The 21,130-nt window shown below is 37.5% G+C and overlaps 1 protein-coding gene across 1 annotated transcript; it reads left to right on the forward strand.

The window, feature by feature from the left end:
• Positions 1-5,301: 5,301 nt before the first annotated feature.
• On the forward strand, positions 5,302-18,147 carry ZBED4 (zinc finger BED-type containing 4). Its single transcript, XM_070755369.1, has 3 exons — positions 5,302-5,472; positions 11,477-11,574; positions 13,035-18,147. Exon 3 carries the CDS (start codon positions 13,285-13,287, stop codon positions 16,798-16,800), a length of 3,516 nt encoding a protein of 1,171 aa, XP_070611470.1. The 5' UTR covers positions 5,302-5,472; positions 11,477-11,574; positions 13,035-13,284; the 3' UTR covers positions 16,801-18,147.
• Positions 18,148-21,130: the final 2,983 nt, after the last annotated feature.

A 21,130-nucleotide genomic window follows, 5' to 3' on the forward strand; every position in this document is an offset into this window, starting at 1 on the left:
CCTGCCCCATAAGGTTGAACGCGGGAGTGTAAACGCGATGATCTTGACAAAGATGCAAGAACATTTACAAACATAGGTAACGTTTATCTAAGTAAAGGGATAAAACATTGTTTTATGGGAAGAAAGAATAGCAGTGTTGCTCAGGCAAACACTACTCCCTTGTCTAGGTCAAACTTTAAACTTTTGGAACAAAGCCACCTTTCTAGTTTTGTTGTTGGTTAAAAATTAGTCATTATCGGTACATGTTTCTGAAGCTGACATAGCAGATGGGCCAGGCTCTGTGTTCTCCACATTTTGAAATCGGAACAAAAAAATGATTCAGAAAAGTACAAGATCAACTGCGATAATTACAAAAAATATTTTTTGTAGACCTTTTGTAATGTTTGTTTTTGCCATAAAGCTGTCCCTAGATCTGAGTTGTCCATGTCTGTTCAGAGGATGTTGAGGGTCATTTTCTCACTTAATTCATTTGGCATCAACCTTTCTCCTGATTGTAGGTGGGACAATGTCAGCAAAAGGATGCATTTCTTGATGGTGTTATCAGCTTATTTCACATGGGCAGATGTTCCCTACTGTAGTAAAGATGCTCAAGGCCAAAGCTTATATATGCAGCATAGATGGTTGAGTTCTCAATGTGTAATTTATCAATTTCCTCATTACATTGCTCCTTAGTGTTCAGGCAATGCTATTTAAAGGAGAGTATCCTGTCGTGTTATGCTGAAATATTTAGGTGTTGGTCCCTTACATCTCAATTTCAGAGGTGGAAAACATACTTGGATCTTGTTTGGGTTGGGCTTTAAATGTTTGATGGTGTAACATTGTCCTAATTCTTTGATGAGAATTAGGATAAGAAAATCTCCATACATTTCCCTGCTACCTCATCAAAAGATGATCCTCGTGCAGCCACTATTGTATCATCCACAGACAACAGACGTGTTGTCAGAGACTGGATGATCATTTGTATATATGTTATACAATCTTTTTAATAGTTTCCTGTGATATAATTAAATCATTTAAATGAAATGGCAATTAAATGAATTAGTTTTTTTAAGCCAAATCTTTCCAGGACATAATTTGCTTTGAGATTATTGAAGAAAGTGCCTATAGCAAGTAGCAGGCTTAGAAGAACTGCAATATTTGATAAGTTTCTTTATTTTGAATCAATAAACGACATAGAAATGGTACTTATGCTGACCTTCAGAAAGATGTCTTATTTAACTTTGTATCATGCAAATGGTCTTAGGTTTTGCTTCGGGGTAAACTGAAACATACCAAATGACTAGGAGTCAAACATTTCCATGCAGCACTATGCATATATTATGAAGAGATGTTATAAAGATAAGCCAGTGTGAAATTAAATCATATAAATGTGTAATTAGCTATCCTCATTTTCATTTTTTTACAAAATCATACAGATCAAAATTAGCAGTGATTTTAGTTGTATAATCAGATGTTCTTTTCAGCTAGTCAAAAGAAGTTTGCATTAAATAAATCATTCAATTCTATTTCCTCCAAAGGACCATTCCATCTATCCGTCCATAGTTCGGGGGGGGGGGGCGCTCTAACCATCTCAGAAAAAGTCCGCAACTTGGGAGTCCACCTGGATCCACAGCTGAGCCTTGAACACGATCTCTCAGTTATGGTCAGGGGGACCTTTGCCCAGGTTCCCCTGGTTTACTAATTGCAGCCCTATTTGGACCAGGAGGCACTGCGCACAGGCCCTCAATACCTCCTGTCTTGATTATTGCAACACATTCTACACGGGGCTACCCTTGAAGAGTGTTCGGAGACTGCAGATAGTCCAGAATGCAACCAAGCGAGCTATCATGGGTGTGCCTAACTGACTGCCAGTTAGTCTCTGGTCATAATTCAAGGTGTTATTATAAGGCCCTATAAGGCCCTACATGGCTTAGGACCAGACTACCTTCAGGACTGTCTCCTGCCGCATACCTCTCAGAGACCAATTAAATCAGAGTTGACCTTCTCCAGGTCCCGTCGACTAAGCAATGCATGTTGATGGGACTGCGGGGGAGGGCCTTCTCTGTGGCTGCCCTGTCCTGTGGAACCAACTACTCCCCTCCCCCGATGTCCGTACTGCTCCCACCCTACTGGCCTTCCATAAGGCCATGAAGACCTGGCTTTGCCGGCAGGCCAGGGGGTTGTGAATGCTAACATCTAGGCAAGGCTGAACAGTGATTGACTGCTATGTATGTATGTTTGACTGGATAATTTGTCAGGGGTTTTATAATGGAGTTTTTATTGTTTTTTATTATCTATATTTGACTTCTATATTTTTGTATTGTATTTTTCACGGTTGTAAGCCGCCCTGAGTCTCATAGGATTGGGTGGCATAGAAGTCTAATAATTTAAATTAAATTATTTCAACGTTCCACAAAATTGATCAAAAGTTCACTGTATCAGTCAATCAAGCTTCTTTACCTTAAAAACTTTTTTTAAAAAAATTGCAAGTTAAATTCTGAACTGGAAAGCATACTTGAATAATCGATCTATATAGACTAATAAAACTCTTGACCTTTTACCTGAAGAACTGGTGCAAGAGGCCAATAACCAAAGTATCTAAAATGGGCTTACAGAACGTGTCCAAAATCCAGGACCCAGTGGGACATGTGATGTCTAGTATTAGTGAATACTATCTTCATGTCACAATATAGAGGTTTGTTGTTTGAGGTATTTATTGCAATTACAATTTAGGATAAATGTTAAATTAAATGGCTAAACAGAACTTCCCCTATTTTTTCCCCCTCCACTCTTTATTCTTATGTCTTCAATCTCTACCTACCCAACTCAAATGTTCAGATGGAGGAAAAATCCCTTTTTCTCACAATGTCACTCTAGCAGCAAAAATAATCAGCCAACTAGAGTCCCTCGGGAGATGAGCGGCATAGAAATCAAATAAATAAATCACTGGATACAGCCGAGAATTGCACAAGAAACTTAAAACTTATCAGGACCAATTAAAATGTAACAACATAAAAAACACATTTCAACAAGAATTCTTTAAACTGACAATACACATTAAACAATACACATTTACAGACCAAATTGACATAAATGGGTTAAATATATAAATCTGTGAGTCATCCATTTTTCCTGGTTAGGTTTATGGTCATTTGTACAAAAATATACTTTAAACAATTACACCTGATTTTCAAAGACTAATTAAACTACATGTTTCTGTATTTTAAAATTTATGAAAGGCAAAATTATTATTAAACAATTCTGTAGAGCTATGTCTCACAAAAATAAAAAAAATATTTATGTTTTATCTTGGCATAAGCCCAAAGGAATAGAACTGGTCAAACAAGTAAGTGAACAAAAGCTTTTGAATATTCTTTTTAATGGATCATAATGGTTAGGCACACTCAATACAGAATCCTTCAAATGCTGAAGAGACAAATGTCTGGGAGTGAACTAAGCAGTAATCTGATAATTACATGGTTCAAACTAGTGTGATGGAATTCTATATATTTAGTCAACATACATGTCTCTTCATGAAAAATACATAGCTGTAAAATAAAAAATATATACATACAGATAAAATATATGTATTACATCTCTGCACCCAAAATAGTGGTCATATAGTAAAACACTAAATATATTCAAACTAACAAGGAACAATTATGTATAGAAAGATAAATTTAAATATAACTTAATGATATTTTCTCACATATACATACATAGGACTGTTGGCTTAAAAACGTATTCTATAAAGCCAAATAATTATTAGAATTAATACTGTAACTGTAACCATTTAATAATTTAATAAGAGAGTTACGATGAAGTTTTTGTTTGCATTTGCAGTTTTCCACACTTATTGCCCTCTATCCATTCTGTTCCACATCCAGTTTACTTTAGTAATGTAGTACCCTTACATCAGTTTATGAATTTGATTTATACACAAATAAAATGACTGGAAAGGAAATTAAGGCTTTTTGGTCACATAGAATTGACACTTGTATGAATGAACAGCCTTTAGAACTTTGTGCATGAGGTTGGGCTTGAAGTACATATATCAAATTAGTTAGCATTTTTTATAAAAATAAAGTTAGTAATAATTGAAAAGCATAAGTTTCTTGCCTTTCAGCCCTTTAGAGAACAATTTGTAAATGGTTACAAGTACACTGGCCATGTTGAAACTCCAGATTTTTCTACTACAATTAAAATGTAAACCTGGATAATTTGGAAAGCAAGTTCCGAAATACCATACTTACCAATGGTACTAAATAATTGTCTTTAGAATAGAATAGAATTGTTTATTGGCAAAGTGTGATTGAACACACAAGGAATTTGTCTTTGGTGCATATGCTCAGTGTACATAAAAGAATCATGAGATACAACATTTAATGATTGTCATAGGGGTCAAATAAGCAATGAGGAAACTATATTAATAAAAATCTTAAATATACAAGCAACAAGTTACAGTCATAAGGGGAAGGAAAAGCTCTTGTATATTAAAAGATCAGTTTAATTTCCAGCATTGGCATCCTTCAATCTCGAAAGACCATGGTATTATGCTCTGGATTCCCCAGCACTGTCCAACACTGGGATGAATTTTATTAATTACTTTTCAATCAATTAATTAAATCAATTAACTTTATCAATTACTCAGGAAATACAAAACGCGAGGCAATCCTTGCATTGATTTCAGTTAGATGTTTTGTTTTGTTCTTTGCATCGAGAGCCTGGCGATACTAAGGGGCAAAATAGATATTTTAAGTTATTAATACAACCTCTCATCCCTGAAACCTCACCCATCCCACAAGAAAGCAAGATATGGCATCCGGCCCATGAAAACCCAGGCGGCGAAATCTAGGTAGTAATCTATTCTCCAGAAAGAGCAATTGAGACACGTTTAGAAACAAGTGTCCGTTCCCTATCGGAGATGATTTTGCATATCCTTTTCTTTCTTAAGAGGGAACCGCGGCGCTCGAGTCAGCATCCGTTTCTGAATAAAGGGATCCATCGTTCCCAACTTCTGTTGACACCCTCCAGTCGCCGAAGCAGAAACTCATTCGCTCCCGGCTCTTCCTCTCAACGGCGGCCATTTTGTCGCTCCGCTCTTCCCTTTTGCCCGCCCCTCCCTCCAACCCGTGACGACAACACGCGACGTCCCCATGACGCGCACGGCTGCGCCGACGGAAAATCACGTGTACGCATGACGCCTTTCACCCGGCCAACGGAGGTCGCGACGCCTCTTTCGCCGTCTGGGCTTGCCGCTCGGATTTGCGTGCCATGCCCTTGGCTCCGCCTTCCCTTGCCGCTATTGCTGCTGCTGCTATTACTGCCCCGAGCGCTGCACATGCGTAGTACGAGCCGGAGCGTCCGAGCCGGGGGAGTCGGAGTTCAGTGTCGCGGCAGCGGGGAGACAAAGCGAGCGAGAAAAATGAATGGAACCTTCCTGTTAACCTCTTCGGCGCCGGCAAAGTAGAGCGGGAGGCGATGGAAAGAAAGGTGAGGAGAGCAAAGACCCGCCCGTGAGGGGAGACGGTGTAACGCGCGGTGCTTGTGTCTCCCGCTCCTCTTCTCACCTCCCTCCCCCACCCGCCGCCGAAACTCCTTTCCGCCACCGCCGTGGCATGGACGCTGAGATCCTTCCGCCGGGGACGGAGCTCTTTCGTCATCGAAGCCTGGAGGGTCCGCCGTGGAATCGGGAGTCGGCCGGGCGCAGGAACCAAACACCGGCCCGGGTGCGCTGCTTGCTCACTCGCATGCGCCGGCCTTTATTGTTTGAGGGCAGGGACGGAGCCTCGGGAGGGATTCCCGTGGGTCCCTTCCCGAGAGCGGCCGCCGAGATCTCCGTGCCGTCTCCTGTCTACCCGCTTCCTCACCACCACCACCCCCTTTGGGAAGGCCGCGCTTTTCTTTTAAAGGGTGCAAGAATTAGCGCCCGGCTTTGTCTCGGCTTCGTTTTGCCCCCCCCCCCCCAATCCACGCAGGCCTCGCACTTTACAAACCGTCCGTTTGGAGCAGCCCCCCCCCCCACACACATATACACACCTTCCAAGCAGCTTTGCCTGCCTCCCTCCCTTCAAGCCAGGCTTCATCCTCTCCCCCCCCTTTTTTTTTTTGGTCGCCGTCGTCCTTTGGCTTCTCTTTTTGACAGGCTTCGTGGCCCTGGGTAGCTCTCTGTGTGGCCATATGGCTGCTGAGGGAAACGAGGGTGTTGAGCCATGCTGGGTGGAGCGGCACCGCACCTTTCTCCCCCCCCCCTTCGGTCACCCTTCGTCCTTTGTCAACAACTCAGTGGAAAGGGGGAGACTCTTGGCGTGACAAGGTGGGAAGGTGCGGGTGGGGTGGGGTGGGGTGGGGAGGCTGTCTGGCTTTTAAAAGCAGCCCAGCTCCTCTTTCCTGGACCGAAGTTGAATGAGGATTTCCCTGGTCCTGACAGAAACACCTATTTTTTGAAGGCTCCAGATGAGAGGGGACGGACTTTCTGGCCTTATTTCTCTTGATTAGATTAATAATAACAACAACAACAACAACAATAATAATAATAATAATAATAATAATAATAATAATAATAATAATAATAATACACTTGCCTTTTCCCAAGCCAACGTTTACATACCAGTATTTGTGTCTCTGCACTCCCAGGGTGTCCAGCAAGCCTGGAAAACAGGGAAATATCAAGGAATTATTAAGGAATTCATGAAAAAATTGGAATAAATCAGGGGGGAAAACCAAACTATTAAAATGTTTAAAAGTCAGGGGAAAATCATGTAAAAAAAGAGGGATGGTGCTGCCTGGCGGAGTCAAGCAAAAATGAGCATAACTGTGGCAACAACTTGCTTCCTCAGCTACGGATATTTCTCTACGGCTTAGCCATTTGGTATGATCTACGACCGTGCATTAACCAGATTGCAAGTTACAGGGAAATGTCAGGGAGTTTCAAAATGCTTTCCCCCTTGGACACCCTGACTCCTAAAAGTAGTCTCATTTCAGGTGGAATAATAATAATAATAATATCATCATCATCATCTTGCCTTTTTCCAAACCAGCGTTTACATTTGTATCGCTGCACTCCAAAAAAGTGATCGCTTTCAGTTGGAAGAAAAATGCTTACATAGGAAACTAAATAGCTGAAGTCACTCTGAAGCACAGAGAGATTGGAGTATTAGTGAACTGGTATTGATTCTATAAATAAAAAGGAAATCTCTAAATTCGATCCAGGGCATTTTCAATTGCCATATAAAAGTCTGTGGGGGAAAAATCTTTGAGGATTAAGAACTTTGAGAGTAGGTTGTTAGATAAAATCATCATATTGATGTACCCCTATTTTCCCCAAAATAACACATCCCCTGATAATAAGCCCAATTGGGTTTTTGAGTGCATGGCACTATTTTCTGGGTTCAAAAAAAAATATAAGACAGGGTCTTATTTTTGGGGAGACACAATAACTGAACAGATAGATAGATCATTGAAAGGTATGACACCCATTGCTTTGATGCAGCCCCCAAATACTGCAGAAGATGCATGCTTACAAAACCATTTTTTCTTTTTAAAAAAATCTATAAGCAGTTTCTAGTCATTGATGAATATCAATACAGTAATGACATTTCTTTAACCAAAGAAGTCTATTTGGCCATCCAGCAAGTTCTGTCAATAACCCTAACCCTATTCCCTAACCATAGGGCCAATAATCCTAACTCTATTCCTCCTAATCTTTCCATCTATGTGCATATAATAATCTCATCACAGTAATCATATATTGAAATAATCTTTCATGACTTTTTTCTATATCTTTTGAATCATTGTAACAGCATAAATGTAAATAGATCTGTAATATTTTTTTTAATGGTTGAGATTTACTGGCAGGAAAAATATTTTATTTGTGGAGCATATTATTTTTCCTAAGGTTCCAATCTTATATATCTTATTTTTCAATGTTTAAAATTTAGGATGTACGAAATGTGATTTTTGTGTGTGTGTGTGTGTTAAAATCTAAAGTCTGCTACCTTAGGGGAATGGGTAAACATCTAAAAAGGGGAAGATAGCGGGAGAGAAAAACTTGTTACTGAACTTGCACAAACAAAGAGATCATGAAGTATGTAACAAAATTACATACTCCATGAACTGAATCTTGAAAAAAGTAGGTAACTGCTACTAATATATCCTAGCCACATCTTCCTGGACATAGACATTATAATCAATAAAAGTTAGACATGTGTTGATTACAACCTGAATTGTAGTAAATAAGATTTGTCACAAATGCATCAAATTTTTTGTCATGTTTGCTCAAAAAAATATATAGTCTTGCTCAATAGAGCTTTTTCGTGGACAATCTAATTTAGGATTGTAGCTAGCTGTCCATAACTTTAATTGAATTAGAATTTAGTTTAGAAATTAACAAAAATAACAAGAAAAGCTGGAAAAACTGACCTATGATCATTTTTTTACACTTATAACCATTGCAGCATCCTCATGGTAATGTGAGCAGAATTCAGATGCTTGGCAACTGCTTCCTATTTATGATAGTTACAATATCCCAAGATCATGCACCTTTTGCAAACTTCTGACAAGCGAAGTCAGTGGGGAAGCCAGAGTCACTTAGCAACCATGATAGTAACTCAACAACTGTGGTGGTTCACTTACATGTGTCAACCAAGGTTAAACAATTGGGCAAAACAAACTTAACAAATATCTTACTTAGCAGGGTAAGTGTTGGGCTCAATTATGGTTGTAAGTTGAGGACTACCTATATAGAAAAACCTTGCTTGGTCTTATTTTAAAAGGGGTGGGGGAGTTATTGAAAAAGGTAAATATTAACAGAAAAGAAATCTAACTTTGTTTTTATATTTTTAAAACCAACTTCATAAACAACTAAAGCAACTGTTCTAAGAAAACAATTTCCCAATTACATATCTATTTTCATCTATGATCAATACAGTTACCATATTGGATTTAATTTGGAAATGAACTTTTATCCTTTGTATATTTTTACAAAAATGGATAATAGCTTTGTATACTGTAAAATATTTAGTATATTGAAATGTACATTAAGCTAATTAATACATTTACTTTTTAATTATTTTAAATTACCATAAGGTGGTGGTAAAAGCTATATATAATATTATCTCTAAGTCACAATTTACAGTGATTCTGATAAAAATAAGCTGTAACTCATCTCTGAGCACATATGTTTTTCTTCTCTACTAGTTCAAAAATAACCAAAAGATATAAACCTTTTGTTTAAATATCATAGGTCAACCTGTCAAAATTCAAAACTTTTAAACATTCGTATCACCATAGGATATAAATCTAGCAAGTTATATACATAGGTCATGGATGTCAAACTCAATTGAGTATCACAACATATCACAATTTTTTTGCCTTTGTGGAGCCAGGGTTGGTGTTGCCTGCAGGTCCGCCAGTTAGACAGACCTGACATAGATAAAACATTAAAAGTTGGGTTTCATTCAGAAAATATGTAAGACGAAACTGTTAGATTTGGAAAATGTAACAAGCCATCATTAACAGAAAATCTGAAACTAAATTTATGTCCTTAGGTCCTAGAGTCCAGAGACACCGAGTTCATCCTTTTATGATTAGCAAGCCTTATCTGAATGCAGCTACTAGGAATTTTAGCATAGCAGTGAAAAACATGAAAATCTATTTTTGTAGTATGTGTATAGTTTGAGGCCCAAAATCTAAAGTGAAATAATTGCAAAAAAGTTTTTCCTCCTATGAAAAAACCCAAACAACTAGATAGTAAGTAGAGGTATCTTGTTTAAAGTTTTTGAAAATGTGTTAATAGTTTTATGTTAAAATATTTGTTATTGCTCCCACATTCAGATGAATGATGAAGATTAGGATAAATAATTTGCTATATTATTCTTCCAACAATAATTTCTATTACATATCTTTTCCCTTGGGATAATAATTACTATTATCTTTAGGTGTTGTTATTACTGTTGTTTTTATTATTCCTATTTTAGTTTCTCATGCAGACTATAAAGCCATAACATCATTAAACACCCTATTCAGAAAAGGAAATTAGCAAAGTCAGAAGTAAATCTTGGTACATGAACCGAACAGTTATAATTGAGAATAAAAATTAGCTGCAATAAATGCTATTTATTGGTTATTTTGCATGATGGTATTCCATAAATTAAATGGGCAATTGATTCACAGCAGGAAGGATAATATATCTTAGTTAATAAAAGTATTAAAAGAACAAGTTTGGCATTTTATATTGGGGTTAGAAATAGAATGGATTATGTAATTCCCAGCATAATTTGATCAAAACATCAAGACTCCACTAATACATGTGCATAGAGAATCTGATTAAAACTATCCTTTTAAACTTGGCCCAAATCAGAATATGGTCTTAAATAACTGTTGTAACAATGCTGTTTTTGACTTTAGTAGCTTGACAAAATGCGTAGAAGATTTTTATTGTTCTAGTATTATAAGAAATCAGTATTTGTAAGTCAACCTTTATTAGAGGTTTTTTTAAATGCACCACCATAATAGATAGGTAGAGCATTGAGCTCCTTTTTTGACTCAAATGTAATTACTCAGTTTTTATATTCAAATTGCAAATTATAGTAATGTATAGGCCATCTATAGAATTGCAATAAATCATTACTTGATTTTAATTGTGGCATTTTACAAGAACAATTTCTTTGTTGTCCAAATATGGAGGATTATAGCCTGTATTGCAAATTGATATTTTCATAATTAAATAACCATAAGGTCCAGAAAATGAAAACGGGAATCTGATACCCTAGCACAATGATGATGAACCTATGGCACATATGTCACAGGTGGCACACAGAGCCATATCTGCTGGCACGCAAGCCATTGCCCTAGCTCAGCTCCAACATGCATGTATGTGATGGCCAGATGATTTTTGGCTGGCACAGAGGCCCTGGGAGGGCATTTCTGGCTTCCAGGGAACCTCCAGGGGAATGGGGGAGGGGATTTTCACCCTCCCCAACTCCAGGGAAGCCTTTGGGGCCTGGGGAAGGTGAAACATGAGTCTACTGTGCTCACCAGAAGTTGGGAAATAGGCCATTTCTGGCCTCCAGAGGCCTTCCATGGGGTGGGGAAAGCTGCTTTCGCCCTCCCCAGGCATTGAATTATGGGTGTGGGCACTTGTGCATGTGCAATAGCGTGCACGCACGCTCTTTCGGCACCCAAGGAAAAAAGGGTTCACCATCACTGCCCTAGTACTTAAAGGAGATGGTTACCATTACATCTAAAATGGCTAAACCATTATTGCCTGGGAAGAGATGTCTCCATCAAACGTTTTCTAAAAAGAGTAGCAATAAAGAACATGAAAAAATAGTTTTGAAAATGTGTTCATAGTTTTATGTTAAAATATTTGTTATTGCTTACACATTCAGATGTATGATGAAGACTAGGATAAATAATTTGCTATGTACTATTCTTCCAACAATAATTTCATCTATTACATATCTTTTGCAATAAATGCTATTTGGCTTTTGTACAGGATTGAAGAAAATGCTGATCTCTTCTTTCAATAAAGTGTGAAAGTTACTTTGTCTCCTACTTCATGTGAAGCCTAATTAGAAAGATGAAACCTATAAGGTGGGTGAAATAATATGATATGATTGTTGGATAGAGTAAAACATTTACAATTCATAATGAAAGGAAAATTCCTTTCCTCTAATTTATTTCAGATAGCTGTATTTTGTAGTTTTATTTGTTCTTTAATCTCTTAAGGAAAGAAGAAAACATATCTTTTTTTCACTTTTTATCTTCCATCCATATTGTGTTCCATCAAAGCCAGCATTTTGGAAACTAAAGATAATAACTAGACCATTAGCAAAATATAGGAAGCCATGGACTGCAACATGAGCAGACAAGGCAATATTCTAGACCTAATGAAGTAGGAGAGAGAAATAGCTCATGAAATTATGCACAAGAATGGGATGACTGGGATAATGATGATATCCCACTTTCTGCCTTAAACCTGGTGCATGTCAAACATCAAAAAATAATTGAATCCACCATTGGGTTACTATAATGGTACAAAACACAAACACATTTGTTCAGTTAATGCATTTATTTTATCCAAACATGTTATCCAGATTGGGCAGGGGGCATTACTGATGACAGGATTTAAATTAATCAAGGTGGGAATTGAAATATAACCTTTCTGCTTGCCACATGCCAGGTAAACCGAGTATCAGTTCCTTGTCTGTATTGAGGTTTTAAAACACATTTACACAAAGGTTTGTATCCAACCCACCAGAAAGTGCCATATGTTCTTGTTTGGGTTTTGCTGAAGGGGATTGGGAAGATTAGAATTATAATTTTAAAAAAATCCAAGTCAAGCAAGCATTGCAATAGTCCCTCCTATTTCCTCTTTCCTTTCCAAAAAGCCAACAGCTAATGATAGTTTGGGTCTGTGATAAACATATTCGTTGAATATAGGTTCAACATTCAGAGAGATTTGTGATTTATATAGCTGACATATATTGTATCTGTCATCTATTTCAGTGTTTCCCAACCTTGGCAACTTGAAGATATTTGGACTTCAACTCCCAGAATTCACCAGCCGGCGAATGCTGGCTGGGGAATTCTGGGAGTTGAAGTCCAAATATCTTCAAGTTGCCAAGGTTGGGAAATACTGATCTATTTAATGGTTAAATGTAGAAATATATAGATAAATGGATATGATACTTTTAATGGAAAACCATTCTGAATGCAATTTCCAAATCATCCCATAAACACATGCCTTCATAAAATTTATAGGATCAAACATTAAGGCAAAATAATGTTTTCATAAATATAGATCTCTTAATAACAAAATTTATTACCCATGAAAAAACCTAAACTAGATCTTTGAATTCTTACAATGAATAACAATGGATGCAAATAACTAGTACAGTGCAGTTGTTGTTTGTAATTATACTGGTATTTTGTCTCAAAAATATGTTGCTAGTTATTTTTCCTTAACTTAAAGCTAAATAAATAGATTATTACTTAAGGGAATACATCAAACTTGGAAGTGTGACGTTTACCTTTCTTTCTGTTATTTTTAGATGATAGAAGCAGATGGTAGAACTGAATGTACACTCAACTACTTCTTGACTTCCCACCCTGCAAGACAACGGATATAATGCCAGCACTATAAAGAATGATATATAATCTGAAAATCTAAATATCCTGCTAGTCAGGCAACAGGGCCTAAAATACAACGTTTTGTTTTACCTTTATCTTTTTACATGATTTTAAATGTATTTGATTTGAATTCCGAAACTTAATTAAGATATGAGTACATAGCAGAAATAAATGAGCTCAGTCATGGATACAAATATAGCAGAGTCTCCAGAAATCAGCAATAATTTGATGATGGATAAAATCAATAATTTAAAAGTGGAACCAGAAGATGATAGTAATTGTATTTTAGAAACAATAGAAATAAAAACTGAAAAAGAAGATCTAAGGCAGATCGACAGCAGTGATGAACAGGATGAGAGAGAAAATAATTTTGTCCGTAACCACTCAGACAAATTCATCTCTGCACAGAATGAGGATGATTATGGTTCTCTTTTTTCCCAATATAGCAGTACTCTTTATGATGTAGCAATGGAAGCTGTAACACAGAGTCTTCTTTCAAATAGAAACATAAGTTCCCGAAAAAAATCCCCTGCTTGGAACCACTTCTTTATATCTCCTAGAGACAGTACCAAAGCAATATGTATGTACTGTATGAAAGAATTTAGCAGAGGTAAAAATGAGAAAGACTTAAGCACAAGTTGTCTAATGAGGCATGTGAGGAGAGCTCACCCAACTGTACTCATTCAGGAAAATGGAAATATACCAGCTATATCTTCCTTTTCATCGTCTCCTACATTACTGTTGCCACCTCAGCCTGCAGATACTGGAGATATAACTCATGTGCTAACTCCTATAAAATTAATTAAGAAAACCTGTTCTAAGATTCCATCCCCAGATCAAATTATGGAGGAATCTGTTCCAATAGTTTGTATTGAAGAAATACCTTCAGATTTGTCACATACTGAAAATAACGTTAAAGAGGAGGCTGGTGTTGGATTGTCACTACACCTTGCTAACAGTCAATGTGAAGAAATGGTGGACAATATAGCAGATAAAACTCTTCAAGTTCCTAAGACTACATCTGGCTCAAGGAGACGATCTGCTGTATGGAAACATTTTTATTTATCTCCTCTAGATAACTCAAAAGCTGTCTGTATTCACTGTATGAATGAATTCAGCAGAGGAAAGAATGGAAAAGATCTTGGAACGAGCTGCTTAATACGGCACATGTGGAGAGCTCATCGTTCTATTGTTCTTCAGGAGAATGGAGGAGGTTCAAACATACCTCCTCTGTACTCTGCTCCTCCAACTTTATTACCACCTTTATTAGCTTCAGATGGAGACCCAAGTTCTGTATCATGTGGAAAATTAGCTAAAGAACCAACATCTGTTTGTTCTTCTCCAGACAGAATAGCTGAAGAAAATAATTCCAATATTCCTTTGGGAGAAAGTCTGATGGAGGATTCCCCATTGTTTTCATCATCTGAAGATATAGGGGAAGCTTCTTTAGTTTCTTCTCCTGAAAAAAGCCCATTGTTGTCGGAACATGGCTCTGTTTTTCATCAGAATAAACGTATAATGCGAAAGCTGAAAACTGAAGTATGGAATCATTTTTCTTTGTCTCCAGGGGATCATCTTAAAGTTATATGTAGACATTGCAGCTGTATTTTAAACCATGGGAAAAAAGGTGATTTAGGCACAAGTTATTTAACAAGACACTTATACAGGCGGCATCCTGAAGTTATAGGAATCCAAAAGAACTTTATAGATGCCAGTTTAGCAAATTCTCCTTATGCTACCTTGGCTTCTGCAGAACGTTCAGCTTCAAAACTGACTGACTTGCCCACAATGGTTACTAAAGAAACTCAAGTCATATTTCCTGTTAGTAGCAAAAAGACCTCAAAACTCTGGAACCATTTTTCAATATGTTCTGCAGATTCAACTAAAGTAATATGTATGCACTGTGGACGTACAATAAGTCGAGGGAAAAAGCCAACCAATTTGGGTACCAGTTGCCTTTTAAGACATTTACAACGGTTTCATAATCATGTCCTAAAACCAGATGCCTCAGAGCCAGTATTGTCCTCTTCTACAAATAATCACGTACCTCTGAGCACAGGTCTTTCAGGATCTTCATCTTTTGATGAAACCACTGATAAGTTTTCTGACACGCATCCTGTTGCCAAAAAAATAACGAGTCTTGTTGCTGAAATGATTGCACTTGATCTTCAGCCATATTCTTTTGTGGATAATATTGGTTTTAATAGATTGCTTGAATACTTGCAACCTCGGTATTCATTGCCTTCACCATCTTATTTTTCTCATACTGCGATTCCTGATATGTATGATAGTGTGAAAGAAATAATTGTTTCACATCTTAAGGAAGCTGAAAGTGGTGTAGTCCACTTTACCTCTGGAATATGGATGAGCAATCAAACTCGGGAATATCTAACCCTCACAGCTCACTGGGTAACATTTGGGTCACGCGTTCGGCCCCAGTGTGAAGATTACCATTGTTCAGCTTTATTAAATGTTTCCCAGATTGATTGTGACTATAATGGTATCAGCATCCAGAAGCAACTAGAATATTGGTGGGAAACCTGGATAACATCAATTGGCCTACAGATCGGGATTACTGTTACAGATAACCAGACAATTGGAAAAACTTTAAATGAAGGGGAGCATTCAAGTGTGCAATGCTTCTGCCACACACTGAATCTCATAGTGAATGAAGCTATTAAAAGCCAGAGGATGGTTCAGAACCTGCTTAGCATTGCCAGAAAGATATGTGAACGTGTCCATCGCTCATCAAAAGCAAAGGAGAAATTGGCGGAGCTGCAGAAAGAATACCATTTGCCACAGCATCAGCTACTCCAAGATGTCCCATCGAAATGGAATACATCATTTCTTATGCTTGAAAGGCTAATTGAACAGAAAAGAGCTATTGATGAAATGTCTATAGAGTGTAGTTTCAGGGAATTAATAAGCTGCGATCAGTGGGAAGTGATGCAGTCTGTCTGCCATGCACTCAAACCATTTGAAGTTGCAAGTAGGGAGATGAGTACACACATGTCCACTTTAAGCCAAGTAATTCCAATGATTCATATTCTAAACCGGAAAACTGAACTACTGTTTGAGGAAACAATGGGCATAGATACTATGCTAAAGTCCTTAAAAGAAGCTATGGTGAGTAGATTATCCTCCATTCTCCACGATCCAAGATACATTTTTGCTACACTTTTAGACCCTCGCTATAAGACCTCCTTATTCACAGAAGAAGAAGCAGAACAGTATAAACAGGACTTAATCAGGGAGCTAGAAATACTAAATGCTACCTCAGATGATGATATACCGGTTTCCAATGGTTGTGGTATAGGTTCATCATCTAAAATCTCTTACGGGGACAATAGTCTTTGGTCACTGATGGAAGATATGAAAAAAACAAAACTTCCAAAAGAAACGACTAAGTTGCCAGAGGAAATGGTGCTTTTATATCTGGAGGAAGAAGTGCTTGAACATAACTGTGATCCTCTCACTTACTGGAATTTTAAGAAATCATCTTGGCCAGTATTGTCAAAACTGGCTGTTCGATTCCTAGGTTGTCCTCCAAGCATCGTTCCATCAGAGAGATTATTCAGTACATCCAATGAAAGCATCAGCTTTAGTCAATCAAGACTAACAATGGAACACTTTGAAAAACTTATATTTTTGAAAGTAAATCTTCCTTTGATATACTTCCAGTATTGAAATTAATGAACAGGCTGCCAGTCTAAACTTGTTCTCTAGATAATTACTATATTTGTAACTTAATTGCTCCATTTAGGGGTCATGTATGACAGCTAATCAATGCCTCTCGTTTGAAACTTATATTTTCCCGTTCTATGTCTACATGTGCCTTATCAATAGTCCTTCAGGCCAGATAGTGTATATACATTTTTTTTTAAAAAAATCCTTTTAGAATTAGTCTTGTCTTTGTCCCAACTATTAAAAAAAAATGTAGCTTTTGATTGAATATTGTAAATGAAATTTTAAAATGTTTTGAATAGAATGGCAAAAAGGATGTAAAAACTTCTATTATGTAGCTTTTTATTCACTTGTGTAAAAAGAAACAAACCAGGTACTGTATATTAGCTGAACATTGCTTTAATCGCAGAAAAAACTGTATATAAAGGTGGAAATGAAGCCATCTTCCTATTTAGCAGGTTTTAACTGCAGGCTTAATGTACTTATGTTCAACTATGTATGTACTAAAGATGGTGGTTGAATTAGTATTTGACTAAACTTAGAATTATTAAGAAAAACCAGTTATACAGTAATCTATAAATTTGCCATTCATGGTCTTTATTCAGGTTTTTTTTACACTGTAACTGAATTAGAGCTTGAGTATTTATAAGGTTTTTGGGTGTTTATTTTCAAATTTTTCCAATGTTTGTTATTTAATGCAGTGCATTGAAAGATAAAAAAAAATATAAAGAAAGGGCATCATGCCAAGTCTTTTACAATAGAATGAATTAAACATTACTACTTGGGAAAATGTAGTTGAGGTTTCCCATTAACTGAAAATTATATATGGCATTCTTCTATTATTTCTGTTACACAAAGTTGTAAGTTGATTTTCAGTTAACATCCTTTATAAGAAAATACTTTGGAAAAAACGATTCAGAATACGCAGGACTTGCATCGGGTTGTCCTTGGATGCACAGGCACTTCACATGAACCTGAAGAATTTGACCTCCCGTAGACAGGAGTCCTGCGTAGAATGTTATATAGTAGAACTGACCGTAATTGATAGTGTCTATCAGCCAAGTAGTAGGATATTGTAGAATTTTAATAATCCTCAGACAGCAGGTAAGAATAGCCAGCATTTGCATTTGCTGTCCACATTTTAACAGAATATTTATCCTCCTCTCATTCCCTACCCCCCCAATGCATTGATGGAATTCTTTGGGAAGTTACGGCAACTACAGCTTTTAGGAAAGATGTAGTTTTGTTAAAATACTGTACTGTACCTCTGGCTAATTTTTGCATTTATTATGTTTTAGTGTATTTATAAATGATGGATTCAGTTTCTGAAATTAAACATCTTATTTGCAATTTTTAGAGAATGAGTCTACATCAGCCATTTCTCTCCCTCGCCCTCCCCCCCCCCTCGGTCTCCCCCACAGAATCCAATCGGGATTTAGTCTATGGGTATAATCTGAATACAATTTTCTGAGTAAGAATTGGAAGGCAAGTTTCTACAGTTCTTTCAATCAAAAATTTCCTTGTAGTATTTCTGTCTCCCATACAGTGAAATATCTGATGTAATGATGCAGTATGGCCCAAATATATTTGAAATATTTTCATTAAGTACAATATTGAACTTTTTTTTTTAAGAGACCACATATGGTAAATCTTACTCGATTTAACAGTGTGTGTGTGTGTGTGTGTGTGTGTGTGTGTGTGTGTATGTATGCATGTATGTATGAATATTCCTCTAATGAATTTAAGATAAAACCAGACCATGTTAACATTGTCAGAATTGTGGGCAGCAATGGGGCGATGACACTGAAAGTGGTATATGCTAGACCAGTGGTGGCAAACCTTTTAGACACCAAGTACCCAGACTGTGCATATGAGCATGTCCAAACTAAAAGGTGTGTGTGTAGCAGAAACCTGAAGACCAGCTGGCCAGTGGGAGGTGGGGCATCCGAACACAGGCAGCACGGCAAGAGGTAAGATTTTTTTATTTTATTTTGTGACCTTGTGTTTCATCACTTGCAGGGAAACAGAAGCTCACAAAAGAAATGCCACGGAGAGCTGACCTGGGGCAACAGTGCGTGTGTCAGCAGAGAGGGCTCTGTGTGGCACCTATGGCATGTGTGCCATAGGTACACCATCACAGTTCTAAACAGTTTGAGATAAGGTCAGTGGGTACACGGTGCTATGGGCCATTGTATTGCCATTGAGAGATTCTTGTTCCAAACTGGTGGCTAAACTCGCTCTCCTTTCCTCCACTTATCTTGCACATTTGGGAAAACAATAGCCACAAATGTGTGGGTGCTACACAGTTACACATTTTGGCTAGTTAAAAGGTAAGACTGAAAACATGGAGCACTCATGGCCACAATTAGTTCATTCTTTGTAACAAGGTACAGTATGTTGGATTGCTCTGATAGAGCTTGGCTAATATTGACATAAATCTTCACAGCTCAAATGTAATAACAAAATACTTCAATTGGTGTAGAAAACTGAATATTCTGAAACAACATTAAAATGAGGTCAAAGAATACTGCATCAAACCTTATGGTTTTAACCCTCCTAGCTAAAAAATAATTTTCAGTAATAGGAAATACACATCTATTTATTTCATATGCCTTAAGGTGACATTTAAGGCCTAGAATATAATTTTAGAAGAAAGTTAGATTCCCTGTATCTAGTCATTTATTTAATGTTTAGCAGGTATGTATAATTTCTTTGAATACCAGTTTTAACTATGCTATGATCATAATTATCATAGAAATATGCTGGTTTTCTCTTCCCCTTCCAACCCCCCCCCCCCCCAATCTTGTGTTAACTTACAGAATGGCAATCCATTTATTATAAGCTTTTGTGAGGCTTCATAATGATCGTGTGTTTTTTTAAGGTGCTACAACACTATATTCATACCGTAGTTGATTATACATATAAGACATCAGGAATATCTCAATTCACATTAAATAATTGCCAAGTGGCAATTGCAGAAAGGATAGTACTGTACTTTCTTCCAGAAGGAACCAAGCAGTACCAGTATTTTAAAGAACTTCTGATAGCTGACTTTTAGCAGGGCAAAACAAGACAATTATAACCAATGTTTTGCAGATTTTAAACAGGCTTTTATGAGAAGTTAATGTTTCCCTTCTGAATAATAGCAGCTTCTGTGAATAGATACGTTGTACATCAAGGAAGACGTCGTTTTCTTTGATGTAAAAGAACAACAAAATTGAAACTTGTACAATAGCATACAAGAGAACACATCAGTGTAGTTAAACCAGTTTTACAGGATGGTATTTCTTGCACTCAATTTGCACTCAACTCTGCCAAGGTACACTGATTAAAAATGAATGATTTTAAGAGTTATGTAAGATTTTCTTGCATATCTTCAACCCATTGCTTCATCTGGCCGCTGAGAACAATCAGTATAGCTGACTTAAATAATCTAGTTCTATATTTGGAAGTTAGCACATAGAAACTTGTAAGAAATTAAAACAAATTACATTTTTTGATATCCAGTATTATTTGTTTTGATTTATGCTTGGCTGTCTCTCAACACTTTAAGGCCAGTTTGACTTTCCCATAACTTTTATATTTACTCCATGGCTGATAACTGACAAAGAAAACCTGGTTAAGAAATGTTATCAGAAGGAAAGGATGGGTCTTGTTTTATATGCAAATACTGTATTGTCTCAGCAAAACTGCCCAACAGATAAAAATACAGTGATACCTTGTCTTAAGAATTTAATTGGTTCTGGGACGAGGTTCTTAAGGTGAAAAGTTTGTAAGACGAAACATTGTTTCTCATAGGAATCAATGGAAAAGTGATTAATGCGTGCAAGCCCAAAATTCACCCCTTTTGCCAGCCGAAGCACCCAGTTTTGCACTGCTGGGATTCCCCTGAGGCTCCCCTCCATGGGAAACCCCACCTCTGGACTTCTGTGTTTTTGGGATGCTGCAGGGGAATCCCAGCATTGCAAAAATGAGTGCTTTGCTGGCAACAGAAGTCCGGAGGTGGGGTTTCCCAGCGAAGGGAGCATTAGTGAAATCGCAGCATCGCAAAAACACCGAAATCCTCGAAACTCCACCTCTGTGTTTTTGCGATGCTGCGATTTCACAGGGGCTCCCCTCACTGGGAAACCCCACCTCTGGACTTCCATTGCCAGCAAAGCACCCGTTTTTGTGCTGCTGGGATTCCCATGCTGGGATTCCCCTGCAGCATCACAAAAATGCAGAAGTCAGGAGGTGGGGTTTCCCATGGAGGGGAGCCTCAGGGAAATCCCAGCAGCGCAAAAACGGGTGCTTTGCTGGCAATGGAAGTCCAGAGGCGGGGCATCCCAGCGGT

The sequence above is a fragment of the Erythrolamprus reginae genome, chromosome 6 (assembly GCF_031021105.1).
Source record: "Erythrolamprus reginae isolate rEryReg1 chromosome 6, rEryReg1.hap1, whole genome shotgun sequence".
NCBI lineage: Eukaryota > Metazoa > Chordata > Lepidosauria > Squamata > Dipsadidae > Erythrolamprus > Erythrolamprus reginae.